Source organism: Lepidochelys kempii, chromosome 5, assembly GCF_965140265.1.
Source record: "Lepidochelys kempii isolate rLepKem1 chromosome 5, rLepKem1.hap2, whole genome shotgun sequence".
Taxonomy (NCBI): Eukaryota; Metazoa; Chordata; order Testudines; family Cheloniidae; genus Lepidochelys; species Lepidochelys kempii.
This window is the reverse complement of record NC_133260.1, coordinates 50,498,421-50,521,119: the sequence shown is the minus strand read 5'-3', so window position 1 is coordinate 50,521,119 and position 22,699 is coordinate 50,498,421. Positions and strand designations below refer to the sequence as shown.

General features: G+C 39.5%; 1 protein-coding gene across 2 annotated transcripts in view; it reads right to left on the bottom strand.

Annotated features, from left to right (window-relative positions):
• Window positions 1-9,166: 9,166 nt before the first annotated feature.
• The window catches only part of ZNF366 (zinc finger protein 366), a 39,782-nt gene continuing 26,249 nt past the window's right edge, over window positions 9,167-22,699 (bottom strand). For both annotated transcript variants that reach the window (XM_073344306.1, XM_073344307.1), the window contains 3 exons: window positions 22,182-22,373; window positions 15,611-15,785; window positions 9,167-13,081 (listed from right to left, as the gene is read on the bottom strand). In XM_073344306.1, the coding sequence (XP_073200407.1) occupies window positions 12,546-13,081; window positions 15,611-15,785; window positions 22,182-22,373 (903 nt within the window). In that variant the 3' untranslated portion in view covers window positions 9,167-12,545. The remainder of the gene's footprint in view (window positions 13,082-15,610; window positions 15,786-22,181; window positions 22,374-22,699) is intronic.

Here is a 22,699-nt window from a genome sequence, read left to right as displayed (position 1 = left end):
CAAAAACAGTTGTGCATTACTGTAATATTTACTCAGAACATGTTAGTCTACGGGACCTTAGTTTAAAATTTGCTTTTAAAATATTTCATTAGTGAGTTGGTGAAGATTATAAAATCACATCTCTAAAAAATCCTTGCATAGATTTTTAGCCCTAAGCACAATCATCTTTAGCCTTAAATACTTGGATCTTCAGACATATAGTTTTAAAAATAAATCCTTCAAAAGACCACCCTTATCTAAAATACACCTTTTAATTTTAATGACTATAGTAAAAAAACACAAAAACTTGCTTCCAGAGTCTTTCTGTCCATCCCTTTCTCCCTTCACACGCCACCCCCCCCACCCCGCCATTGAAGAGAGCCCTTAAAGGGACAACACCCCTTTCGTTCCAGATAGTTGGACAAAGAGTTTTCCTTTCTTTACTACTGACTATCTGATGAATTAGTTTTAAAAGAACTCTCCAGCAAAATCAGTACCTTAATAAGATATAAAATCCTTTGTTATGCCTAAAATCTTTGGAAACATATTTTTAAAGTAGATGAAATTTCATAAACATGTCTATTGTTATGGAGTAACAAAGTAAATTAGTGTTCTCTTTTTCTAAATGCAATTAACATTGTAATGAACACACTAAACTTCTATGACTGATTAATTTAAAATAATGTCTTTGTTTCAGTGAGTTAAATATAGTAATCTGGAATGATTAATTTATGAAGGTTTAAGAGTACATTTAAAATATAAAATCAGATTAGAAATATTGATTAAGAAAATGTAAAACAGAGAAGAGCTGCATCATGTATTCCATAATATTTAATATTGTATTCAGCAAGACAGCTGACTCACCCTTACTACAAAGTTTTTGCAAATAAATCTCTGACAAACTTCAGGGCATATCAAAAAACCTGTGACTGATATTTTTTATTCCCATGTTTAGTGCTTTTAATTAGGTACCTTCTGCATGTCCAGTCTTCGCCATCTGGCATGCAGTGGAAAACATGCTTCATTTTCTTTAGAAAGCAATTGCAGAAGAGTGTTTTTTCCAAATGTCATTTGCTTCATTTGGGTTCAGGGATTTGGCTGGAAAGGGGTGAGCAGGGTGGGGAGGGGGAAGAGGGCAGGGATCTGGGTGGAGTGGGGCAGGGCCTGGGACAGAGTAGGGGTGGAGTATGGGCAGGGCACAGGCAGAAGAGGTGGGCTGGGGAGCTTCACCCATCGCTCATGACAGCAGGTAAGAGCAGGTCGGCTCCTGTACACCCAGAGCGCACTGCAGTCTCCTTAGGCAGGGGCTGTATTTACAGAGCCAAATGCGCTGGCGCGTGCATTCTGCATGTGGGAGACGGTACGGGGGTCTCTGCGGGGAACTGTGACTCTCTACTGCTGTGAGATGGGCCGGGCGTCTTGGTGTCCTTTGGTGCCTCGGTTTAATAATACTGTGTAGGGCCCCATAAATCCTAAGGACGGCCCTGAGGGTGAGACTCTGTCAAATGTCAAGATCCTGCTCCAAATCGTGGAGGTGTTACAGCTGTTTAAAAAATGCATCAAAAATATTTAACATTGTCAGAATGATCAAATTCTTTATTAGCCTTGTTCTCTAAAATGGCTACACTGTTTTTGCTCAAACTTTCCACCAAAAAAAAAGAAAAAGAAAAAAGGAGTAGTTTCAGGCAAAGATCTAGCATTAAAAAAATTGAGCCTGAATTGTTCGGGTTTTGCCAAAGTTATAAACAATTGAAAACAGAGGATCATAATTGGAAGTGTTGGAAACATTAATATAAGTGAAGCTCCCTCTCCACCCAGTTGCAGATTAGCTATTGGGTCAATGGGACCTGTGCCCATGGGTCCCAGATAATTTTGGGGCCCCATAAAAATGGGCGCCCCCGTGCCCTGACCCACTCTGTCCTCCTGGTGCTCCTGCCAGGGGGCAGCGGGGTTGGGGTGCAGGGGCTTGCTCCATTCCCCAGCAGGAGCGCTGGGCGGGTGGAGCTGGGCAAGTCCCTTGTGCCCCAACCCCGCTCCCTGGTAGAAGTGCTGGGTGGGCAGGGGAAGCCCCCATGCCCTGCCCTTGCTCCCTGGCAGGGGTGGTGGGAAAAGACTGCAAGCAGATGGGGTGGGGAGGGCCCCCACTTTTTCTGGCCCAGGACCCCACAAAACTGTAATCCGCCTCTGTCTCCACCTTTAATATAACATGAAAATGCTTTCCTTCTGTTAGGCTCTGGGCAACCTATCAAGCACAGCTGGCTTGTAGTAGGGTGCCTGATTGGCTACACCGCTTCGTTGGTTGGAAGAGTTGGTAGTCTGTTTCTTAAGCCTAGAAGCAGCAGCAGCAGTTCAGTGGCTGCTCAAAGCATTTGTCTATGGCTGCAATAGCTCCTTTTTCAGACCCAGCCTTGCCTCATTCCTGGTAACCTAGCTCTGACCCTTGGCTCTGGCACCTGGCCACTGACTCCAGCTCTGACTGTTAGGCATGACCACCCACATCTCAGTCACTGACACTATCCATCTGTGACACCTCAGCAGTTCAGGTGCTTGAACCAACACATTCTCGGGCTCAAGGAGGGAGCGTGTTATTTTCAAAGCAGGGTCCTTGGCACTGGAATTTAATTCACTCCCTTGTTCCAAGAGGCTGAGTTGGCTGACTTTTAACTATTTTGCCAGGCTTTTGCCATGGGATGGTATGAATGGGATGTGGGGACAGTTAGCAGCTCTGATCAGTTGAGTCTATTTTATGGTGGATATCAGTCTAGTCTGCATTTTTTGCACATTTATTATTGAAATCCATTTTATGTGGGAATACTGTAGGTGTATTGTAAATGTATAGATCCTTTAGCAAACTATCCCATAAACTCAGGTATAGATATGTTAAAAACAAAAGAAGAAATCTTTACAATGAGCAAATACTACAAATCAAAATCTTGCACTGTGTATTTGTGCTCACACATATTTGTTCTTTTAACCTACATAGTAAAAAACCACCCATTCTAAGTTTCCTAAAAGAATTAAATTTGTGTCTCATTTAAAGTCAGAACTAGTTTGCTATAATCTTGGTGCTGGTACTTGAGAATATTAGAGTGCACCTGTATCTGTAATTCTGTCTGATTGTCCATCCCTGTTGTGGTGTGTTCTCTTCCCTTGAGTGGTACTTTATGGAATTCACATGCAAAGAATACAAGTGACAGTGCAGACGAGGGTCAAGAATAGGTCACCTTGGAGCGGTTGTGTTCTGCAGAAAGCTGAGTAAGTGTCTCTTGCAGCAGACTGTTAAACAGTTAATATGAGAAAGTGAAATGGAAAAAGGAAATATTTCTTTAAAAAAGGAACCAGAAGCAGGAGAATTACATTTTACCATTTTAGCAACAGCCGCAGCTGCCAAAAAAGGCATGGGACTAATTGCTTTCTAATTTTCATCAAAATGCAGGAGGTAGGCCAGTGTGAAAATTAGTTACTATATTAGATCTTTCAGGAGCACCACAAATACAGATTTAAAATGTTGGACAATTCTATTTTCTAGAATTGTGTGATTAGGAGGAACTGAGAAAAGGAGATGACTGAATCCTAATGCCTGTCATGTAGGTATAGTTCTGTCCCTAAACTACATGTGTTATTTTTCATATTAGTCTCTATTACAGCGCGTCTTCTGTAGTCACAAAAACCTAGGCATTCTTATTAACCCAGCACAGTACAGGTATTAGGATGGGTTAATGCTGTGTGGATCAAAAATGTAGAAATACAGTTCCAAAGTTAGAAGGACACGCTGGACATATTGGACCTGATTTCCACAAGAAACATAAGTATATGTCTAACTTTCAGCATGTGAATAGTCCCAGTGGCTTAAATGGGACTATATGCATGCGTGAAGTTAGACACGTGCTTAAGTTCTTTGCTTAATCAGGATCCTGGATAACTGATCTAACACACGCTGTCATGAGGGGGTAACTGAAATTTTTTACATCCAGTAGGATTTCGTTTATTTTCCAGCTCTCAGCTAGTACGTACATGTCCATCTTCAAAAATAATACCATCTTGGACAACAGTTCCTTCAGTCAATGTTAATAGAATTCCAAAGAGCGCGCATAATCCTTTTTCAATTTTACTGTGACTTTTTTTACAGAAGGATTCTGTCATTGCTGATTTTCTTTATATTTATTTGGATGGTTGGGGAATTAATTCTCTCACACAAATATGTGTTTTACACTGAGTTTAAAAATGATCTTGCTCAGGAAAATAAATCAATAAAAAGTAAAAAGTGAAAAAGTGAAAAGTAAAAAGTGAAAAAGTGAAAAAGTAAAAAGTAAAAAGTGAAAAGTAAAAAGTGAAAAAGTCCCGTAGAATTTAATAGAGAATAACTTTTCTGTTGAGTTTTTAAACCAACCTGTAGAATTCCACAGAATTATATAATTTGTATTAAAATATGTAGGTTTTTCAGTCCTATCTTTATGGATACTCAATGTCCCCTACCTCCAAACACCGATGTATCTCCAAGCCTTTTATACTAATTTCTGTAGCACCCTAACTTCAATAGAATAACTGGTTTCATCATTATTAAATTATATAGTACTTTCCCATAAAGGTATAAACAGCCTGCTTATTATCATCCATCTTAATCCTTTTAGTTTACTAAATCCTATGTCTAGATATGTTAATTATTATCTTAATCATTTGTTAGTTTTGCTACTGAGTGCCAGCAGTGTGCGCAACATTTTACATTAACGTTGTAAAAAAAAAAATTGTGTCTCATTTAAAGTCAGAACTAGTTTGCTATAATCTTGGTGCCCCATAGAATTTACGGCCAAAATCTCTGCTGGTGTGAACTGGCACAGTGCCCGTGTACGCAGTGGAGCTGTGCTAATTTACATGAGAAAAGTTTGCCCCTTAAAATCTTGATCCAACAAGTGACACTGTGGGCAGACCTGCACTGAAGTCCATGGAGCTCCATGCAGGTGCGGGGATCCCCTTCTGCAGTCTGTTGCAGGATTGGGACATACCCTGAACAGACAATACATTTCAGACACCCATTGGTAGAATGACAGGGACCAAAAGGCTTGTTCTCAATGTTTATTCTTTTTTTTCATTTATACCTTCTTTGGAAGATTATCATCTGAAAGGTTTGTGGATTGTGATGAGATATTACTTCATAGGAATCTTTTAGCAATTTTCTCTGCCAGGTGTTGCACTACGTGCAAATGCCAACACTCATGTACCCTTTGGACCGAATTCTGAAAAATAACTGCAGCCACTGTCACTTTGTAAAAATGTGCAGCCACACTTTAACATGCAGCTGGGCGAGAGAGTGGGGCAATAGCGAATGAATATGAATGAGTGCAACTCTATGTGCATGTTTTGCACATGGCCTAAGATTTAAACCTACTGAAGATTTGACCCTTTATAACTTGAAATGACACTGGCTGTAATTATTGTTGTGCTCAGTAATGACTATCCTTACGCATTTTTTGCAATAGCTGTAGCTAAGATAGTGAACAAATACAACTATTTTTGTTTTAAAGAGTTTTCACCTTTCTCTTATTTTTGGTATAAAGACGGTTTCCTCTGACAGTTTTTGTTGGTTTTTTTGTTTAGGTTTGGCTTGGTTTTTCTGGTGCTACATGACAATACTATAGCTATCCCAGGACTTTCCCCACATTTCACTGCAAACATAGCAACCCCCTGGGGGAATCTAAGAGGAACTCGTTCTTTTTCCTTTTCTTCTTTATTTGTTTGAAGACACAAGTGAACCCAGTTCATTTTCACTGAGAATTACAAGGAAAATTGTGAAAAGGGCCAACCATCATTTTTTCTAAAATATATTGTTGCATCTAGCAAAGAGGAAGTGTTGAGAGCCACAGATACTGAGCCACAAGGGAATGAACTAGGTCACTCCCCAGCTGTCAAAGAGGCATATCTTCCTCCACATGCAGAACTAGTTTATAATGCCTGGAATGGTTGTCTACAATCATAAAAAAAGGCTTTGCTTCTGATCTATGAGCTCTCTAGATTTATATTGTTGAGAGTCATATGCATAAGTCCCACATTTTAAGGGATATTAGACTTCTAAATCACCATAGAATAAACTTATTCCTCTGACAGAACACAAACATATCTGTTCTTAGAAAAGGAGTACTTGTGGCACCTTAGAGACTAACAAATTTATTTGAGCATAAGCTTTCGTGAGGTACAGCTCAAATAAATGTTAGTCTCTAAGGTGCCACAAGTACTTCTTTTCTTTTTGTGAATACAGACTAACACGGCTGCCACTCTGAAACATACCTGTTCTTGTTTTTCTTCATTGTTTGAACTCCTTCTGTGCATAGCATGACAGGCATCAACTCTCCATTCAAGTCACTCCTTAAACAGGCTCTGCAAAGTCTGCAAGCACTAACCCTGGTCTCTAAAAATGCTCTGAGCATCCCACCGGAAAAAAAGAAAAACTAACAGCCTAATTAAAGTGATGGTTTACAGTATAACCATCCTCTGGGTTTCTCATAGCATTTTCACTGTCCATGCTTAATCTACTTATTTAGCCCTTGAACCTGGAGAGACTTTCACGCATGCTTTAACCCTATCTTTAAGCAAGTGTGGAAGTCTTTTCAGGATTGAACCTTTGATTGTAAATTCTCTGGGGGTGAGGACTATCTTTCTTTTGTGTCTTGTACAGGGCTGAGCATATTGTCAGTAATTAAATAATAAATAAGAACAGCGTTGTATAATTTTCTCTCTGCAGTCTGTGATGATGAGGTGTTCCACATAACTGAAGGAATTATGAAGGTCTTATTCCCTCTGCTCCCCATTTACCTCTCCTCCATTCCTGTAGGTATCTCATCACAACCATGGTGCTTCTAGCCTTCAGAACAGTCAGAGAGTCTCTAATACTTTCAGTGGCCAGGAGGAGTCACTGTGGAGTAAAGTGAGGCCCTTCCCAGGCAGATCAGGGTCCGAGTACACTGTGTGCATTATTGTACAACATGTTTATGTTTAGTTGTTTACTTCCTGATGGGTTTCAATGGTTTAACAAGAACTACAGCAGCATCTTCCGTATATCTTTATTTGCTTAAATTAACAAAATACAATTTACATGTTATTTTCAGGTGAACTGCTTTTGCCATTGAGATATAGTGCTGCAAGCTGAACATTCACAACTTTAATTGGTTCATTCTTTTGAGTTTTTGTCTTTAAACAGCAAACCAGCATTCTCTATGAAATAAACATCTACTGCAATGTTTTTTCCAAATCTGCTGAGTACAAAATGTTAGCGCTGTTACATCTTGTTCAGCTAAGCAGACACAACTTACTACGAAAAAACATGTTAATACTTTATTAAATACTTTTTTGGCACAATAAATACAGTACTTACATTACACTTCTTAATTATACACCAGCTGCACCTGAGTCTAGCAGCACCAGATGAATAATGAGATTAGAAAATTGGCTACACAACTGGCACAGAGCTCTAAAAAGAGGAATGTGGTGGCAGCATCAGAAGACCACTTGGCCTGTCTGATAAACAAGCTATAGCTAACATGTTATAAAAGCCAGGAAGTGAATGGTAAAGCCCTTCTAGGAGATGCTCAGCAGCCTGCAAAGTTGAGTCCATAAAAGATGTTACCAAATTCTTCAAGGCAAAGTTCAATGCTTGCTCAGGCAGCAGCACATTATCAATAATGCAAATTTCTCAGTGGATGTGCCATAGCTCTTCATCCTGAGTTTAGTTTGACACTTGAATTTGTTGCTTGCTTGCTTACTCTGCTCTGTACAGTACCTTGTAGAACTCAAACATCCCAGTGCTGCCCCGATAGTAAAACTACCTATTAACAACCTGTATTTGTCCTGACCCCTCTTCTGCCCACACTCCTGATGAAGTTGCCAATCTACCATTCTTCAGCAGGCTTCTATGGAGCTCCTTGAGCAAGTGCTCTTCAAAGAATTTCAGTGAAGTAAATTTATAGACACTTTGAACTCACTATTAATCAGTTCTGAAGGGTGGAATTGGATTCCAGTAATAACCAAGGAAACCAGGATGACCTAATTGGATCTATAGCTTTCATGGTGGCTGAGCTTTAATTTGACCTGTTGTGCCAAAGTGGCCACTGAGGCAGTGTGGCAAAATCAGGTAGAGGCCACACTGAGGCATCCTCTAAAATGTTTTTAAAATATCATACAATTATAAAGATCCAGATTATAGAAAATGAATAAAGTGAAGCTTTCTGTGCCACCTTGCACCGTAGGCCTCCTTTATAATCTAAACCTGGAGCAGTTCCATGCCTGTAGGCAGAGCAGATGATTAAAGCTGAGCACATAGAAATTAGATCTGGAAAATACCTTCCTTGTCAGTGCAATTTTTATTTCTACAAGAAATTTTAAAACTATTAAAGACTCTTAATATCCATCCTTCAAAAATGGCAAAGTGAAGATCAAGTAAAAGAAAAGCAAGGCATTTCATAATGGAGACTCTCCTTAATTTGTTCCTTTGGACCCACATATGGCAGATTTCACTGTTCCAGCTACGCTATATCCTGCAGTATGGAGGCATCTATAGATGGACTATTCTTTCTGCATCTCTTTGCTTTTGTCACTTTGTGCCATGCCCTTATCATTACATCAGTAATGGTTTTGTTTGCAATTCCTCTGTCATTCTCTGATTCATGGATGCTTTGGCTGAGTTCTTTATAGATCTAAGATGAATTAGTATTGGGTGGTTGATGGCTGAGGGAATGAGTAGACTGGGACTGCCTGAGAACCTCATGGGAAGAAAACTGTGGTGGTCTTTGCTTTCTGGGATAGCTGTGAGAAGAGGGGTTTACAACAGGTTTCAAACCATATTGCTGGTTCCTAAATGGTAATGCCATTTTGGGGAAGACTATCCTTTCCTTTCAGCTACAGGACTGCATCTCACTGTTGTTCTGAGGGGAAATGGAATTATATGAGCAGGAAAGGGGAACGGTGGTGACAATGAAGGTGTTGTTGGAAGCTTTGGGCTACTCAGCCAGGCGAGCTAATGTAGTTGCAGTGACTTACTTTACAAAGGGCCCACTTGGCATTTGCATTTGGTGGGGTCTAAGACTACGTAATTTTGTTGCAACCTCTTCCAGAGCCAACATTTCAGTGGTTCTAGTGGCACCTTAGAGACTAACCAATTTATTTGAGCGTAAGCTTTCGTGAGCTACAGCTCACTTCATCGGATGTAGCTCATGAAAGCTTATGCTCAAATAAATTGCTTAGTCTCTAAGGTGCCACTAGTACTCCTTTTCTTTTTGCGAATACAGACTAACACGGCTGCTACTCTGAAACCTGTCATTATGCAAGGCACTGCATTTAGCCGTATGGAGTGGAAATCTGTCAACTTCATGAAAAAACTCATACAGATACAGACAGAGGAATGCATCCGATGAAGTGAGCTGTAGCTCACGAAAGCTTATGCTCAAATAAATTGGTTAGTCTCTAAGGTGCCACTAGTACTCCTTTTCTTTTTGCGAATACAGACTAACACGGCTGCTACTCTGAAACATTTCAGTGGTTATGTCTCTAATGCAGCAGCCCACCTTTGTAGCCAAATTTTCAGAAGAGCTCAGGGCCAGATTTCAGCATTCTCCAGTCAGGGCTAGATGTTTAAAAACACTCACCACCACTCTGGGCACTCTTGAAAATCTGGTCACTTACTTTGGTGCCTACCTGGGAACTGAGTTCGCTTAAAAATCTGGCTGACTGTGGGTAGTGAGCTATAAAAAATCTGGCCCATATTGCATGAGATTGTGTTTCGGTAAGTAGCTGCTGTCTTGTGTCTTTTGACCAGTGCACTTCATGTGACCTTTTGTCTCTTATGACATAATAATAATAGCTAACTTTTAAGTAGCATTCTTCATCTGTAGTTCTTGCTCAGTGTGATCCAGTAGTCTGGTGGTAAAGCCAGGAACAGAACTGCAGTCTGATGATGCAAGCCCGTTATTTTATGTACTAGGCCATGCTACCTCTGCAACCATGCTGCTTTCAAGATAGACACCTAAACCTAATGTAGTGACTAGAATGGACTGTCTCACAATGAAAAAACATTCAACTTATGCATATGATAAAAGGGCATGGACCCATCACTGAATGTCTGCAGGTCATACCTGCACAGTCAACCTGTGGAACTCTTTGCTAGAGGATGTTGTGAAGGCCAAGACTATAACAATGTTCCGAAAAGAACTAGATAAATTTCATGGAGGATAGGTCCATCGATGACTATTAGCCAGGCTGGGCTGGGATGGTGTCGTTAGCCTCTGTTTGCCAGAAGCTGGGAATGGGAGACAGGGAATGGATCACTTGATGATTACCCATTCTGTTCATTCCCTCTGGGGCACCTGGCAATAGCCACTGTCAGAAGACAGGATACTGGGCTAGATGGACCTTTGGTCTGACCCAGTATGGCCGTTCTTATGTTCTTTCAAATGTACCTCATTTGGGAAAGGGGTGGGTCATTCATTTTAGTCCCAAAGTTACCTGCATTCCACACACATTTGGTGTACCCTGGCTTTTATTGTTAAAATTATTCACAGCAGAAAGAGTTAATTACACTATAGAAATGGATCTGCCATCCTTAAGTTTCCTGGAGGAGTAACATTTTTGTGCTCCTCATTCAGAATCTTTGTTATATATTGTGTCCCATACATGGGCCTTGGAAGGTGGACAGAAATGACAGCATATCTTTTCCTATGGATTCAAACTGCACAAACCCAGCATGCTACACCATAAATGAGTGGTATTTCCCTGTAGCGGGTGGCAAACAGAAAGGACATGAGAACTACTTCAGTGACCCAAGAGGGTTTCCTTTAGTGGTAGAAGACTGAGATTTTGAAACAGACACAATCAGCATGTGTTCCTAATAACCCATGAACATATGTTTTCTATAATAGTTGTGTCTATTGTAACAAATTCATGTGCTGTAGACATCAAATATTGCAGGGGTAAAACAGAATCCTAAATTGAGGGCTTGACAGGTAAATAAAGGGGAAAATCATTTTCATATATTTTTCAAAATATATGTATCCATATGTAAATCTAAACATATTAAGTTATTGATTTTGTATCTCAAAAGTACATAGTTAATTAACAAGGTATTAGAATGTTGTCATTTCCCTTTCAAGTGACAGCATGGCTTTGGGCTCTTTGCCATATCTCTCAAAGTTACAGGAACCAGGGCACTGGTCAAAAAAAAAAAAAAAAATTCTACATTTAAAGGAATGTGCTTTGAGTAATGCTCTTACTAGTGGCCAGAAAAAAGGACATAGGGTACTCTGTCAAAGTACTCCACGTATACTGCATGAATACCTACTAATACAGCTTAAAAATAAAGTGCTTCCTGTCCGGGACCTGATACAATATAATAAGACATGAGTCCGAGGATGAAAATTTGGGACTGAGTTATTAAGAACAGCCTGAGTAGAACTCTATTTTCTATTAATCATTTGAAAGGGCTGGATCCTATTGGTCAGTTATATTAATGGGAGAAAGTTTGTGGGTCAAATCAAGGGAGATTTGAAGTACCAGACGCCAGGGTTTTTATGGGGTGTTTTTGGGCAGGGCGATGGGTATTTTGTTTTAATATTTCTTTTAAAACAAAAGCAGTTCAGATATTGGATTTCAAATTACCACAGCTCTCCAAAATGAAGGTGAGAGATTAATGGGAAAAATTCACCATTGCGCTCAACTAAATTAATTCTCTCTCATTCTTATTGCTTATGTGCAATTACAGCAAAATTTGCAAATAGAATGTGCTGCTGCTCCTCAAATGTATTGGCCTGAACAAACAATAAAATAAAATATCAGCTCAGTCCATGCTATTTAATTTCAAGAATTGTTAAATGCTCCCATGCTGATAGAGATGCAGCAAAGCATTACTATACCCTATGTCACAGAAAAAAGGCCTCTGAACCAATTCTAGTCCTTTCACAAGAGTGTGAATTATAAAGTTGTTGCCCATCTGACAAGACATTAGAGTTTCATCTTATTTTGTTTCCCATTTCTCACTGTAAACAGATGCATTAAAGCAGTCATTTTCAATAACACAGAACCTCTTGGTTGTGTTAGTTCTGAGATCAATGACAGACAGTATTTTCATGCATGCATATTTAACAATACTTTTGCATATGCTGTAAAATACTTAGCATATTTGGAGCTCTTAAAACCTGCATAAATAAGTGTTCTTATATATTCTTTAGTCAGCTAATACCTCAAACACTACAGTACACTGCTTTTTAATAACTAGAAAATTGTGTATAAGTTGGTATTGTCCTAGATAAAGGAAATGAAACCTCTGTACCCACCCTATTGCCTGCTTATATATCAAATTAATACATATGAAAATGTTGATGTATATCAGAAGAACAAAGCTGTCAAATTACACCAGAAAATACAACATTCTATATTTTTTTTACCTTAAAATGATCTGTATTGACTTGGCTTGTTCATCCTAAAAGACTTTTACAAGCTGCCAATCTTTGGCAATCACAATTCATGTTAAGAGCCATGATTGTGCTGTCTAGTTCTCAGTTTCCAAGTGTAACTTAAAAGTTGTCAATTTAGATGCCTAAAAGCATTGCTTGTTTTTCCATTTTCCTTTCCAGTAATTCTTTTAAACTGTTCTTCCTGTGTTTGAAGTATAGGTAATCAGAGAGAGAATGGCTGAGTCTGGCCTTTTCAAAGGGTCTAAAGCTCAGGCATTCCTTGTTATTCGCAAAGCTTCTCTCCTCTTGGTTTTCTTCTTTGTCTTGATTTCCTTTCCCCTCCTCCAGTCCTCCTTCTTGCAACATTTCCTCCTTCTCATCACAGTAGGACTCTTTGAAATCTTTCACCACGTAGTCTGGTTTGCTAGACAGATCTCGGGGCATATACAGCTTGTTGTTTTCATGATGGTACATGACAGGACTGTACTGCTCTGCTTCATAGCAGTTGTCTTCCTCTTCCTCCTGACATGAGCTTCCCTTGGCACTCTCACCATCAGAATGAAATGAAATTCCTTTCCCTTGGCTTTTCTGGGAAAGGTCAAAAGGCTCTTCCTGTTCCAAGTTTCTCAAGACACCTGTTTGGGACAGTGTAATTCTTCCTCTTCCAAAACCTTACGGTGGTTTTAAAAAAAATGTTACTATTTATACATAACAAGTTTATTTCATACTGCCTTTCTAGTCAAAGCATGGTTTGGGCTTAGATTTTTTTTTTTTTTAAATGCAATTTGTGTGAGATGGCAGGATATTTAAACATTGAGGGCCCTTACAGAGTATCCTTAACCCAATTAGCTCCAAGCACTTTATAAACATTTGTCTCTTGGCACCCCAAGAGTTACCATAGAAAGAGGTACCATATTGTACCCTTTTACAGATGAATAAACTGAAGCACACAATAGATTATTGAACTTGTCAGTCTGTCAGTGACACAGCTAGGAACAAAAAGCAGTAGTCCTGACCTCCAGTTGACTACTTTTGCTACTAGATTTACCCACTTCTTTCCCCTTTCATATTTTTACCTATACCTTGATCTTGATAGCCTACATCACAACCAAAGTTCTAATATCTGCCCATTTGTGGGGAGGAAAAAAGGTATAAAAACCTTTTATGGCAACTCTGTTTTCAAGGCAATGCTATTAAAATGGTAGACCTTATCATTTCTAAATAATACATCTCCATTTAGTTTACTCTTCCTCATTTAGTGGTGCTGAAAGCCTGCTATGCATTATTCAGTACTTCTGCTAAATTACTGGGGAAATTTAATCATCATCATAATCAGATGATATTTTTGAACTGTGTCTTAGTTTCTTTCTCTCCATAACAATACTCACATTTGTCTTGTCTCAATATTTGCCTGAGCATCTGCTCTGTATGTTTCTCTTCTGCTTGTTTGAAAACAGAAGTGAGCCCAGACTATAACCTCAGATCCAAAAACCATCCAACTGTGAGGAAGCTCAAATTAGGATTCCGACTTTGCAGTTTGGGCCCATCTTTTTTTTTTTAAATCAGTGAGTGAAATCCTAGTCCGACTGAAGTCAATAGCAAAACTCCCATTGACTTCAGTGGGGGCAGTATTTCACCCATTGGTTTTATTTCCTCCGTAACTGGCAACAGCTTCCACAGAATGCATGCAGTCTAATTGCTGCAGCAGTTACTGTGTGACAGGTTGTGTTTGTTGAAAGGGTTTATCGCCTGGCGGCAACTCTTATAAACTCATCTGTTTCATGGCTGATAAGCCTGAGGGGGTGAAGAATCTGTATGCACTGAAATGCACTTAACCATCTTATAGTTATGGGTAATTATACTCCATTGTACCGTAAGAGACAAACATGGGGGGGGGAACCCTGTATTTTAAATATCAGGTCAGCTAAACTGTTACATGTTAGGATCCACTTCTGTTTCATTTTAAGACATTATTAAAATCATGTATTCCAGGCTATATGCATCCTAGCAACTATTAAAACACACCAACAAATCCCACCTAGCTCAAAAGACAGTTATCAAGAAAATCTAACTTAATAAAATCTCTCTGCAACCCAGATTCCCAAATGAAACCCATGCCCCAACCACCTCAATTCTGCCCAAATGTCTGTTTGAAGAAATGGGCTTTGCAGCATATTCTTCAAGGGTTAACAAATGTGGATTGTTCAGACCAAGATGGGGAGTAGATTTCAAAGGTGTGGGCCCTAATGGAGAAAACTCTCATGAATGCTCATTTCCTTGTAAACTGAGGGAGCTCTAGCTTGAGCTCCTCCTCTGATCTCCGCCTCTCTTGTCATGCCTTATTGACCCAGCAGTCTCTCAGGTGGGAAGATTCCAGACCATTTGGGGCTTTACAGGTCAAACCTGACACTTTGGAAGCCAATAAGCGGTCAGTGAGGATCATGGGGAGCTGGTGCCCAATGCTTCCCTGTGAGATACTGCAACAAGAAATCTGCCATATCTTGTACCAGCTTTGAGCTTCCGAAGGGTGTAAGGTGTGGCCCCTTATAGAGCACCGCTGTAGTAACCAAATCTTATGGTGACCAAGGTATGGCTCATGACAGCATGGTAAAAATCTGGGAGGAAAAAGTTACAATCTCCTGACCAGATGAAGTTGGAACAAAGTCCTCCTGGCCACTGCTCTGATTGCATGGTGTAAAAACAGCTGTGAACCCACCAAATTAAGTTGCAAATTTTACTTTTAAAAAAATAAATAATAAAATAGAACTACACCTTCAATCAGGAGGGTCAATATAATAATCTCAGCTATGTCCTCCAATTGTTTCTTCAACCCGCCATGATTGCCTTGGTTTTATCAGGACTGACTCCCGACAAACTCTCTCCCATCCATGGCCCAAACTTATCAGTGAGAGAGAAAATCTACTGCACTACCTGGGCTGGACAAGTTGGAGATACAAAGATGATGGATATTGGGGAACAGTGACAGGTCAGGTGGGGAGTAATGTTTAGAAAATATTGATGTGGTTTAATAAATCTCTCTCACTAATATAATCTCCCAGCAGTATGAGGTTCAGTAATTTCTAGTATCAAAAGCAGAGAAACAACTGTATCTTCTGAGATCTATGTTATTGTGCCCTTTACAGTGTTGTTGATATGTTCATTCAAACCATTGCAAGAACAACCTTCTTGCTAGTTATTACCTGGAGAATGAAATCCTCTTTCCATGACCCCGTGTTTGACTTTCATGTGTCTGGTGAGGTTTCCCTTCAAGGTGAATTTGCTGGGACAGTAGAGACACTTGAATGGTTTGCTGTCTGAATGCAAGTGCATGTGTCCCATTAAATTGTGCATTCTGTTAAATTCCTTTCCGCACAGCTGTCAAGAATAATGGAAATTAAAATGATTTATTTTGTAGGTACACCTACATGGCAAGCAGGTAAATACAATCTCCCCTTGAGATGAGAATGTACTGCAGCCCAGACAGCTTCTGCCAGGAACTTCATTTTATCGTTCCAAACTGTGTCCAAACAACAAAAACAAACTGTCACTGTAGGAATATGTGCTTGGGCTTATTCTGACCAGACACTTTCATACACAGCTAAGCAAAGACTTCGGGTTGTTTTTTTCAAATGATGTAAGAATCAAAATCAAGGGCCCTTCAGAATCAGAAAGCCCATAGAATGGGGATAAGAGGCTCAGTTCTATAGGCCTAGTGCTATAGCTTTTAACTTTAAACAAATCACAAGTGCAAAATTCTGTTGTCAGGCCATATACTTTCTGCTTTTTAAATCTAGACCTTAATCAGGAACAATACCATACCATGATGGAACATGGAGAACTTCTGGTGAAAGATCAGACAGGTGAAAGGTATCAGTAAAACAGTGAACCAGTTTATAGCTTCCCTATCCATGGACTTCAAATGACAGAAGCTTTTATCTGAAAGATAGTAAAAGCAATTCTTTCCCCCCTCCATCCCCTCTGTTCTTCTCTGATCCTTGTCTGTGTACTAGCTTCTGTGTTTTATGCCTATGATGAGTAAGCTGGAGTTTAGGCAGTCTTGCGGCTGCAACAATGACTCAGGTTTCGCTGGAGCATGTTAGTGCCAACACTAGCCATTGATCCAGCAGGGTTCCCTTTAATGAAACAATATGTTGGGTTTTTGTTTTGTTTTGTTTCTAGATGTCTCCTTTCATTACTTCTTCCCCTATAAACAAAATGTGCTCTCAAACACACAGGCGTTTGTTAACCCTGTTATAGACTTCTGGACTTCCAATTCCTGATAAGGGTGTGTCTCCCCCAGTCAGGAAGGTTTCCAGCAGCTGTAGAACCCACTGAATGCTGTCCATTTGAACTCCTTTTTGGAAGAAGACTTTTCCCAGTTGAACTGATTAATCAGCATCTTCATATTCCATGAGCCCAGGGGCTCCTTAGCTAAATATAGTGCTTTCTATAGGGAGAAAATGCTAAAAGAGCATTTCACTAGATTTAAACTAGAAACCTTGGTTTTGTTTGAAGTTAGATATTTAACATAGTTTTGGGAAATCTGCTATACCATTGTTTGAGGGATTATTCAAATATGTCAAGCTGTCTACTGGAATATCTGCTGTTGTGGGGGAAGTTTAAAATTGTGGGCTGATCTTCGGTAGAATACTCTTCCCTCCCTTGCCCCCCCCCCTTTTTTTGATACGATAACTGCTTCCCACTTTCCTCAAAGAAAAGTTAACTGGACTATTAAAACCTGCATGGTATCTGAGTATTATTTTAAAATCTATGATGATAGAGTTGAATACTGGAAAAAAAAATCTGAAAATGTCACTTGTGTTTTTAAATCATAGAATATCAGGGTTGGAAGAGACCTCAGGAGGTCATCTAGTCCAATCCCCTGCTCAAAGCAGGACCAATCTCCAATTTTTGGCCCAGATCCCTAAATGGCCCTCTCAAAGATTGAACTCACAACCCTGGGTTTAGCAGGCCAATGCTCAAACCTTTGCTTCTGCTGTGTTAGTCCTTGTTTTGCCCTCTGCAAATACGTTAATGAGTTTATTGGCAAAAGCGTTCACAGAAAAGAACAGTTTTAACTATACACTTCAGAATACTCACAGAAAATGAATGAATAGTTTGTAACTGTGAGTATTCACACAGGACACTTGATTCTAAGAGTTATTCATCCAGTTAGGAAACAGGACTGAATGTACTATGCATCCAAGAAAGGTAACAAACATCATGGCTTATATTTTGAATTTTGATTATTGAATATTTGCAGTGAACAGGATATGCACCATCTATAGGTCAAGAATTATTTGTAGAAATTGTGACAAATCATTTCAGACCTATTCATTCGAGAATTATAAACTGTTCATAGACAACTGACTCATTTTCTGCTTGTGAAATCTTGTTTCATCAGTTGAATAGTTGCCCATTACTTGACCACCTCTATTCACAGCAGACTGTATACAGAAATAATAACATATGCAGATTTCACCATGATCTGGATCCCTTCCATCCTCAGATTGCTGTCTGATGCTTTTTTAATTTAGTTTTTTGCTAATCTTTTGTAGTGGTAGTGACTGCAGAAATTGATTTACCATAATCAGTGTAATCAAATACTACAGGATCAAACTGTGCTCTCATTCACATTCAGTGAGCAATGCTTATTGAAACCAATGACTTGAAAAGCATCCTAAATATGTTGGGAGGGGAATGGAGAGGCAAAGGAGTGTTGATTAGCACAGTAAAGTCTATGAAGGGCAATAGCTGCTCTTGACAGCAGCTGGAACAGCCTATGATAGATCGATGATTCTCTGAATTTAAAAACCCTTCATAGAGATGAACTGTGCCAAACAGATATTTTTTAGCATGAGGTCATCTATTGTTTGTGTTACAGCTAATCTGTGTCTCAGCCTGGTAGATATTCGTACCTATAAATCTGAAACACTAACCAAAGAAATGGAAGTAAAACACCAGTCTGAATAATTAAAGTAATTATTTTATCTAGGACTCTTTATAAGGTATTGGGTAAAAATAAGTACTGTAAGAGCCTTTTTGGCCAGCAGTACACATTTCTGCTTCTTTTACTCTGGAGGAAACAAAAGGGCACACGATGTGGCACAACATGGGTTTTAGTTTATGGACAAAGAGGATTTCCATTTCCCTGAATCATTCACAGTTTCAGGGATGGAATACAGCTAAATTTGCTCCTGACCCTAAGGCCACTTTTCACTAGAGCTGAGGAATGTAGTTGGAATCTGAATCCATGATGGGGCCGCGGGAGGGGGGAAGTGATGCCAAGAGAAAACCCATGGGAGAGATGCTACAGGAAAATTAAACAAAGGAAATAAAATTATGTCTTTTGGGGAGAGGGGGTGGCAGTGAGGGGCACTATTACAGGGTGAGCTGGTCCTCTGTGGGGTTTCAGTCTCAGTTCCACTCTCTGCCAGGCTTAGCCTACCTTCCCAACTGAAGGGAATAAGTTCCAGGGTCACATTGTAGAAGATTGTGACTCAGAGTCAGGTCTGTGGGGATATAAATGGCAGGCTGAGTTCAGGGAGCATGTCAGAGAGAAAAAAGGAGCAGAGAGGCTCTCCTTAGGTCCTAGGCAGACAGCCTGGGAGTGGAACCCTGCTGGGAGCCAGCTAGGAAGGCTGGAAGCCAGTCTGTTGGAAGAAAACTCCAGCAGAATGTAGTAAAGAGGCTCTTAATTCCCAGGCAGTGAGATCCACAGGGAGCAGACAGTCTCCTGTGAGAGATCCCAGGTCAGGGGAAAGGACGTGATTTACATATGGAATTTATTTTAAATTGGTTTATTTGTGAGAAATAAAACTCAGTCCCTGACAAAAAGGAACTGAACTCCTATAGCTGCTGAGAGAACTGTTGCTTTGATGTACTGGCCAGTGAGTTTGGCCCACTGGTTTACAGGACCATTCATTACAAAACTTTGAGTAAGCTGAGGCATTTGCTCATGCTGCACAGTAACCCATAGCACAAAGCACCACTCTCCAAAGTCTTGCTATTAGAATCTGTCAAGCATTTTATGAGTCTTTAAAAAGTTTTTATAGCATGATTTCATTGTCATTGGCTACTGGTTTGAAACAATGCTCTTGGATGTAATGGGGAAGCTTGGTACACACTAGCACCCCCATTGGCAGTCTTGTAAGAGAAGCCAAGGACTGAATGAGCATGAATTAATCTCTTACTCCAAGATGGAAGCTACCAAGTATACTTGGAGTATTGGAGAGAAAACCGTATTGTTCTATATTAAAGGCTCAAATGCTATTGATTTCAGTGCCAACAGCAAACCTCCTATTAATTTCAGTAGAAGCAGTCCTCACATTTTACTATAGCAATAGTGTCTCATTGGGAGCAATTGCTGCAGAATACTGTAGGATTTTTTTGTTAATAAGAAAGCCTAGACTTCGTTTTTTAAAAGCTGCAAGGATCTTCACTCTTCAGAGAGCAAGCCAAACGAGATTACAAGCTGCAGCTGGGTGAGGAAACACAAGGCACAACTATTTTCTACTCCCTATCCCACAGATAGTCTGTGCATGGCTGTGATTAGACATATAGGAAAGCCTTGTGTTTTCTTTTGCTATGAGAAAAAAGCCACGAAAATTGCGGCCTGCAGTGAGATAGAAAGGCCACTGCTGTGCTGTCTTTCCCTTACATTCTTCTTCTTTTATTTTTTTTTCTTCATAAGAAGGGTGTTCCTTTCCTCACAGAGAGAGAGGGAGAGGGAGAAAGACTGTAAACTGTCCAAAAGGACCGTGAGAAAACAGGAAGCTTTGAAAAATACAAGAGAAAGCAAGATGAAATCTATTTGCAGGCGGTTCCCTAGGGACATATGAGCCATTGTTAAGCAGGCAGTTCATGCAGCTATATCCTTCCTTCTGCTGAGGAGGAGCTTGGTGCCAAAAGGCTGCTATCTGGTCATTGCCTTAACCCTCTGAATACCATTGCCTTAACCCTCTGAATCCAAAAGGGCTTGACTAATCCAAGTTTCCTTTGGGGATTCTGCCAGACAGGCAAGGGATATCCCTAAAGCTAGGGGCCCTGATATACCCCTCACTTATAGCAGTACAACTCCATTTGACGTCAGAGGGATTACTTCTGATTCACACCAGTGTTGTGGGAAGAATCTGAACCACAACACTTACTTGTTTCTGTTCTGAGAGGGGATATTGGGTGGAGATAGGAAAAAAACAGGTGTTCCACCGAACCTTTTGCTAGTAGCTGAAAAACATGTTGCTTACTACTCCAGTTTGATCTGAATCAGAACAAAAGGCTGAAATTTTTGAAATTTCCCATAGATCAAAAACTTTAAAAATTATGTATTTGGTACCATCAAAACATTTTGTTTTGATAAAGTAAAATCATTTTGTTTTGGTAATATCAGAACAATAGAATATAACATTAAATACAGTATGCTATAATGTTAACTATCACTGTAATAAAATTAAATAATATTGTAAAATATAAAAATATGAACAAGCAGAATTGAAATGATAAAGTCGAAACAAATGTTTCAACATTATTGAAACAAAACAAGAAAGTTGAAACAATTTGTTTTGACTTTTTCCCATTTAAAATTTTAATTGAAATAATTATATTCCTGTTAAACATTTTGATTTTGGCAAAACTGCATTTTCCAACAGAAAACTATTTAATTGAAAATTTTTTGATTAGCTCTACTCTTGGTTTCCCTTAAGAACCGATCTAGTTCCAGACTGTTGAATGAAGAATTTACAGAGATTGTATCCAGATCAATCTCCAGGTGTTTATGCAGAAACTGGAAAATATTGCTTGCTAGGCATTTATATTGCACTCAGTGACTGTGTGCTTAATAGTTACCCAAGTGAGAATGAAACATGCAAGTTTGGGCATTTTAAGATAAAGCTATATTACTGAGCCATGTGGGCAGTTAAAAGAAGTAATACATAAAAGAATCAAAAAGGAGGATTGTACAGGCCAGCCTTAAGCAGGAAAAGAAACTTGAATAACGTCTTCCCTATGAATTAGAGATGGGTGTAAACCAGAATCACAAATCTAAATGCCTCCAAACTTACGGGAAGTTCAAATCTAGGTGTGCTTTACATCTCTTTAATTTCCCATGTGCTGTCTTGAGGGAGGTAGGTAGCAATCCTGCCTAAGATGATCCTATGTTATTTGGTTGACGCCATGAAGAGGCAAACAAGTATTTTTCAGAAGGCTGTTTTGTTCGGATACTAATGTCCTGGCCAAATTTCAGTTTGGGGCAATTACCTTTGGCCTATTCAAAATCTCCCTGTAGTTCTGTTATGCTATGATGTACTTTGTGTCCTGAACCAGCTATGGTGTAGAATTATGGGGCAGTGTTAATGTTGGTACATTTCTGTGACTCCTGGGATCAATGTCTTCAGGCTGTTGAACACTTTAGAATGAAATATGCCAGATAAATGTCAGGTATTTTTATTATCATTATCAGTCTAGCAACTACATTCAGTACTCACTAAGGACGAAATACAATTTCAAGATTAAGAACACTGATAATATATAAGGGTGGTGGGGGGAATGAAAAATAATCTGGAAATTCTCCTGCCCCTTTTTTGAATGTTATTCCTGCCCTGAAACTACTTGGATTAAGAAAAGAAACCAAACAATTATTTTGAAAAGTGAATTTGAAAAAAGATGTAATATTCTTTTTGGCATTGCTTTTCCAATTGCATCCGGCCACATGTAATGAAATCTCGGGAGCATTCACTGATTTTGTACCTCTGCAAACTCATGACAGATGCTTACCTTGCATTTAAAGGGCTTGACATCAGAGTGAACAATCATGTGTGCCTTCAGAGTCTGTTTCTGCACAAAGCTCTTGAAGCACAGGTGACACTGGTAGGCTCGGATATTGGTGTGGATCAACACATGTCTCTTCATGTTGGCTAGCAGAGTAAACTCCCGGCCACAGATCCCACATTTGTGCTCTTTCACACCCTTATGGAAACAGAGAGTCAGAAAACTGAATAGGTGTGCCTTTTTCAGTCATTTATTTTCAAAGCCATTATATGAATATATATTTGAAGCTGTGCTAGTGAAGCAATGAATAAGTTCAATTCTTGTTAACATCACCCTGCTGAAGTGGCAGATATTTGGATACTTTTTTCTTCTGGTCAATTTCTGTAAGATTCTAAAAGGTGGAAAAAGAAACCATAAAATGTCTATACCATAAAACAGTATTAGTAGGACTGAGGAACAATAAGTGGCACTTCCCTCAATAAGTTTTACAGAGTAGTCATTTTTTCTTCTGGTCAATTTCTGTA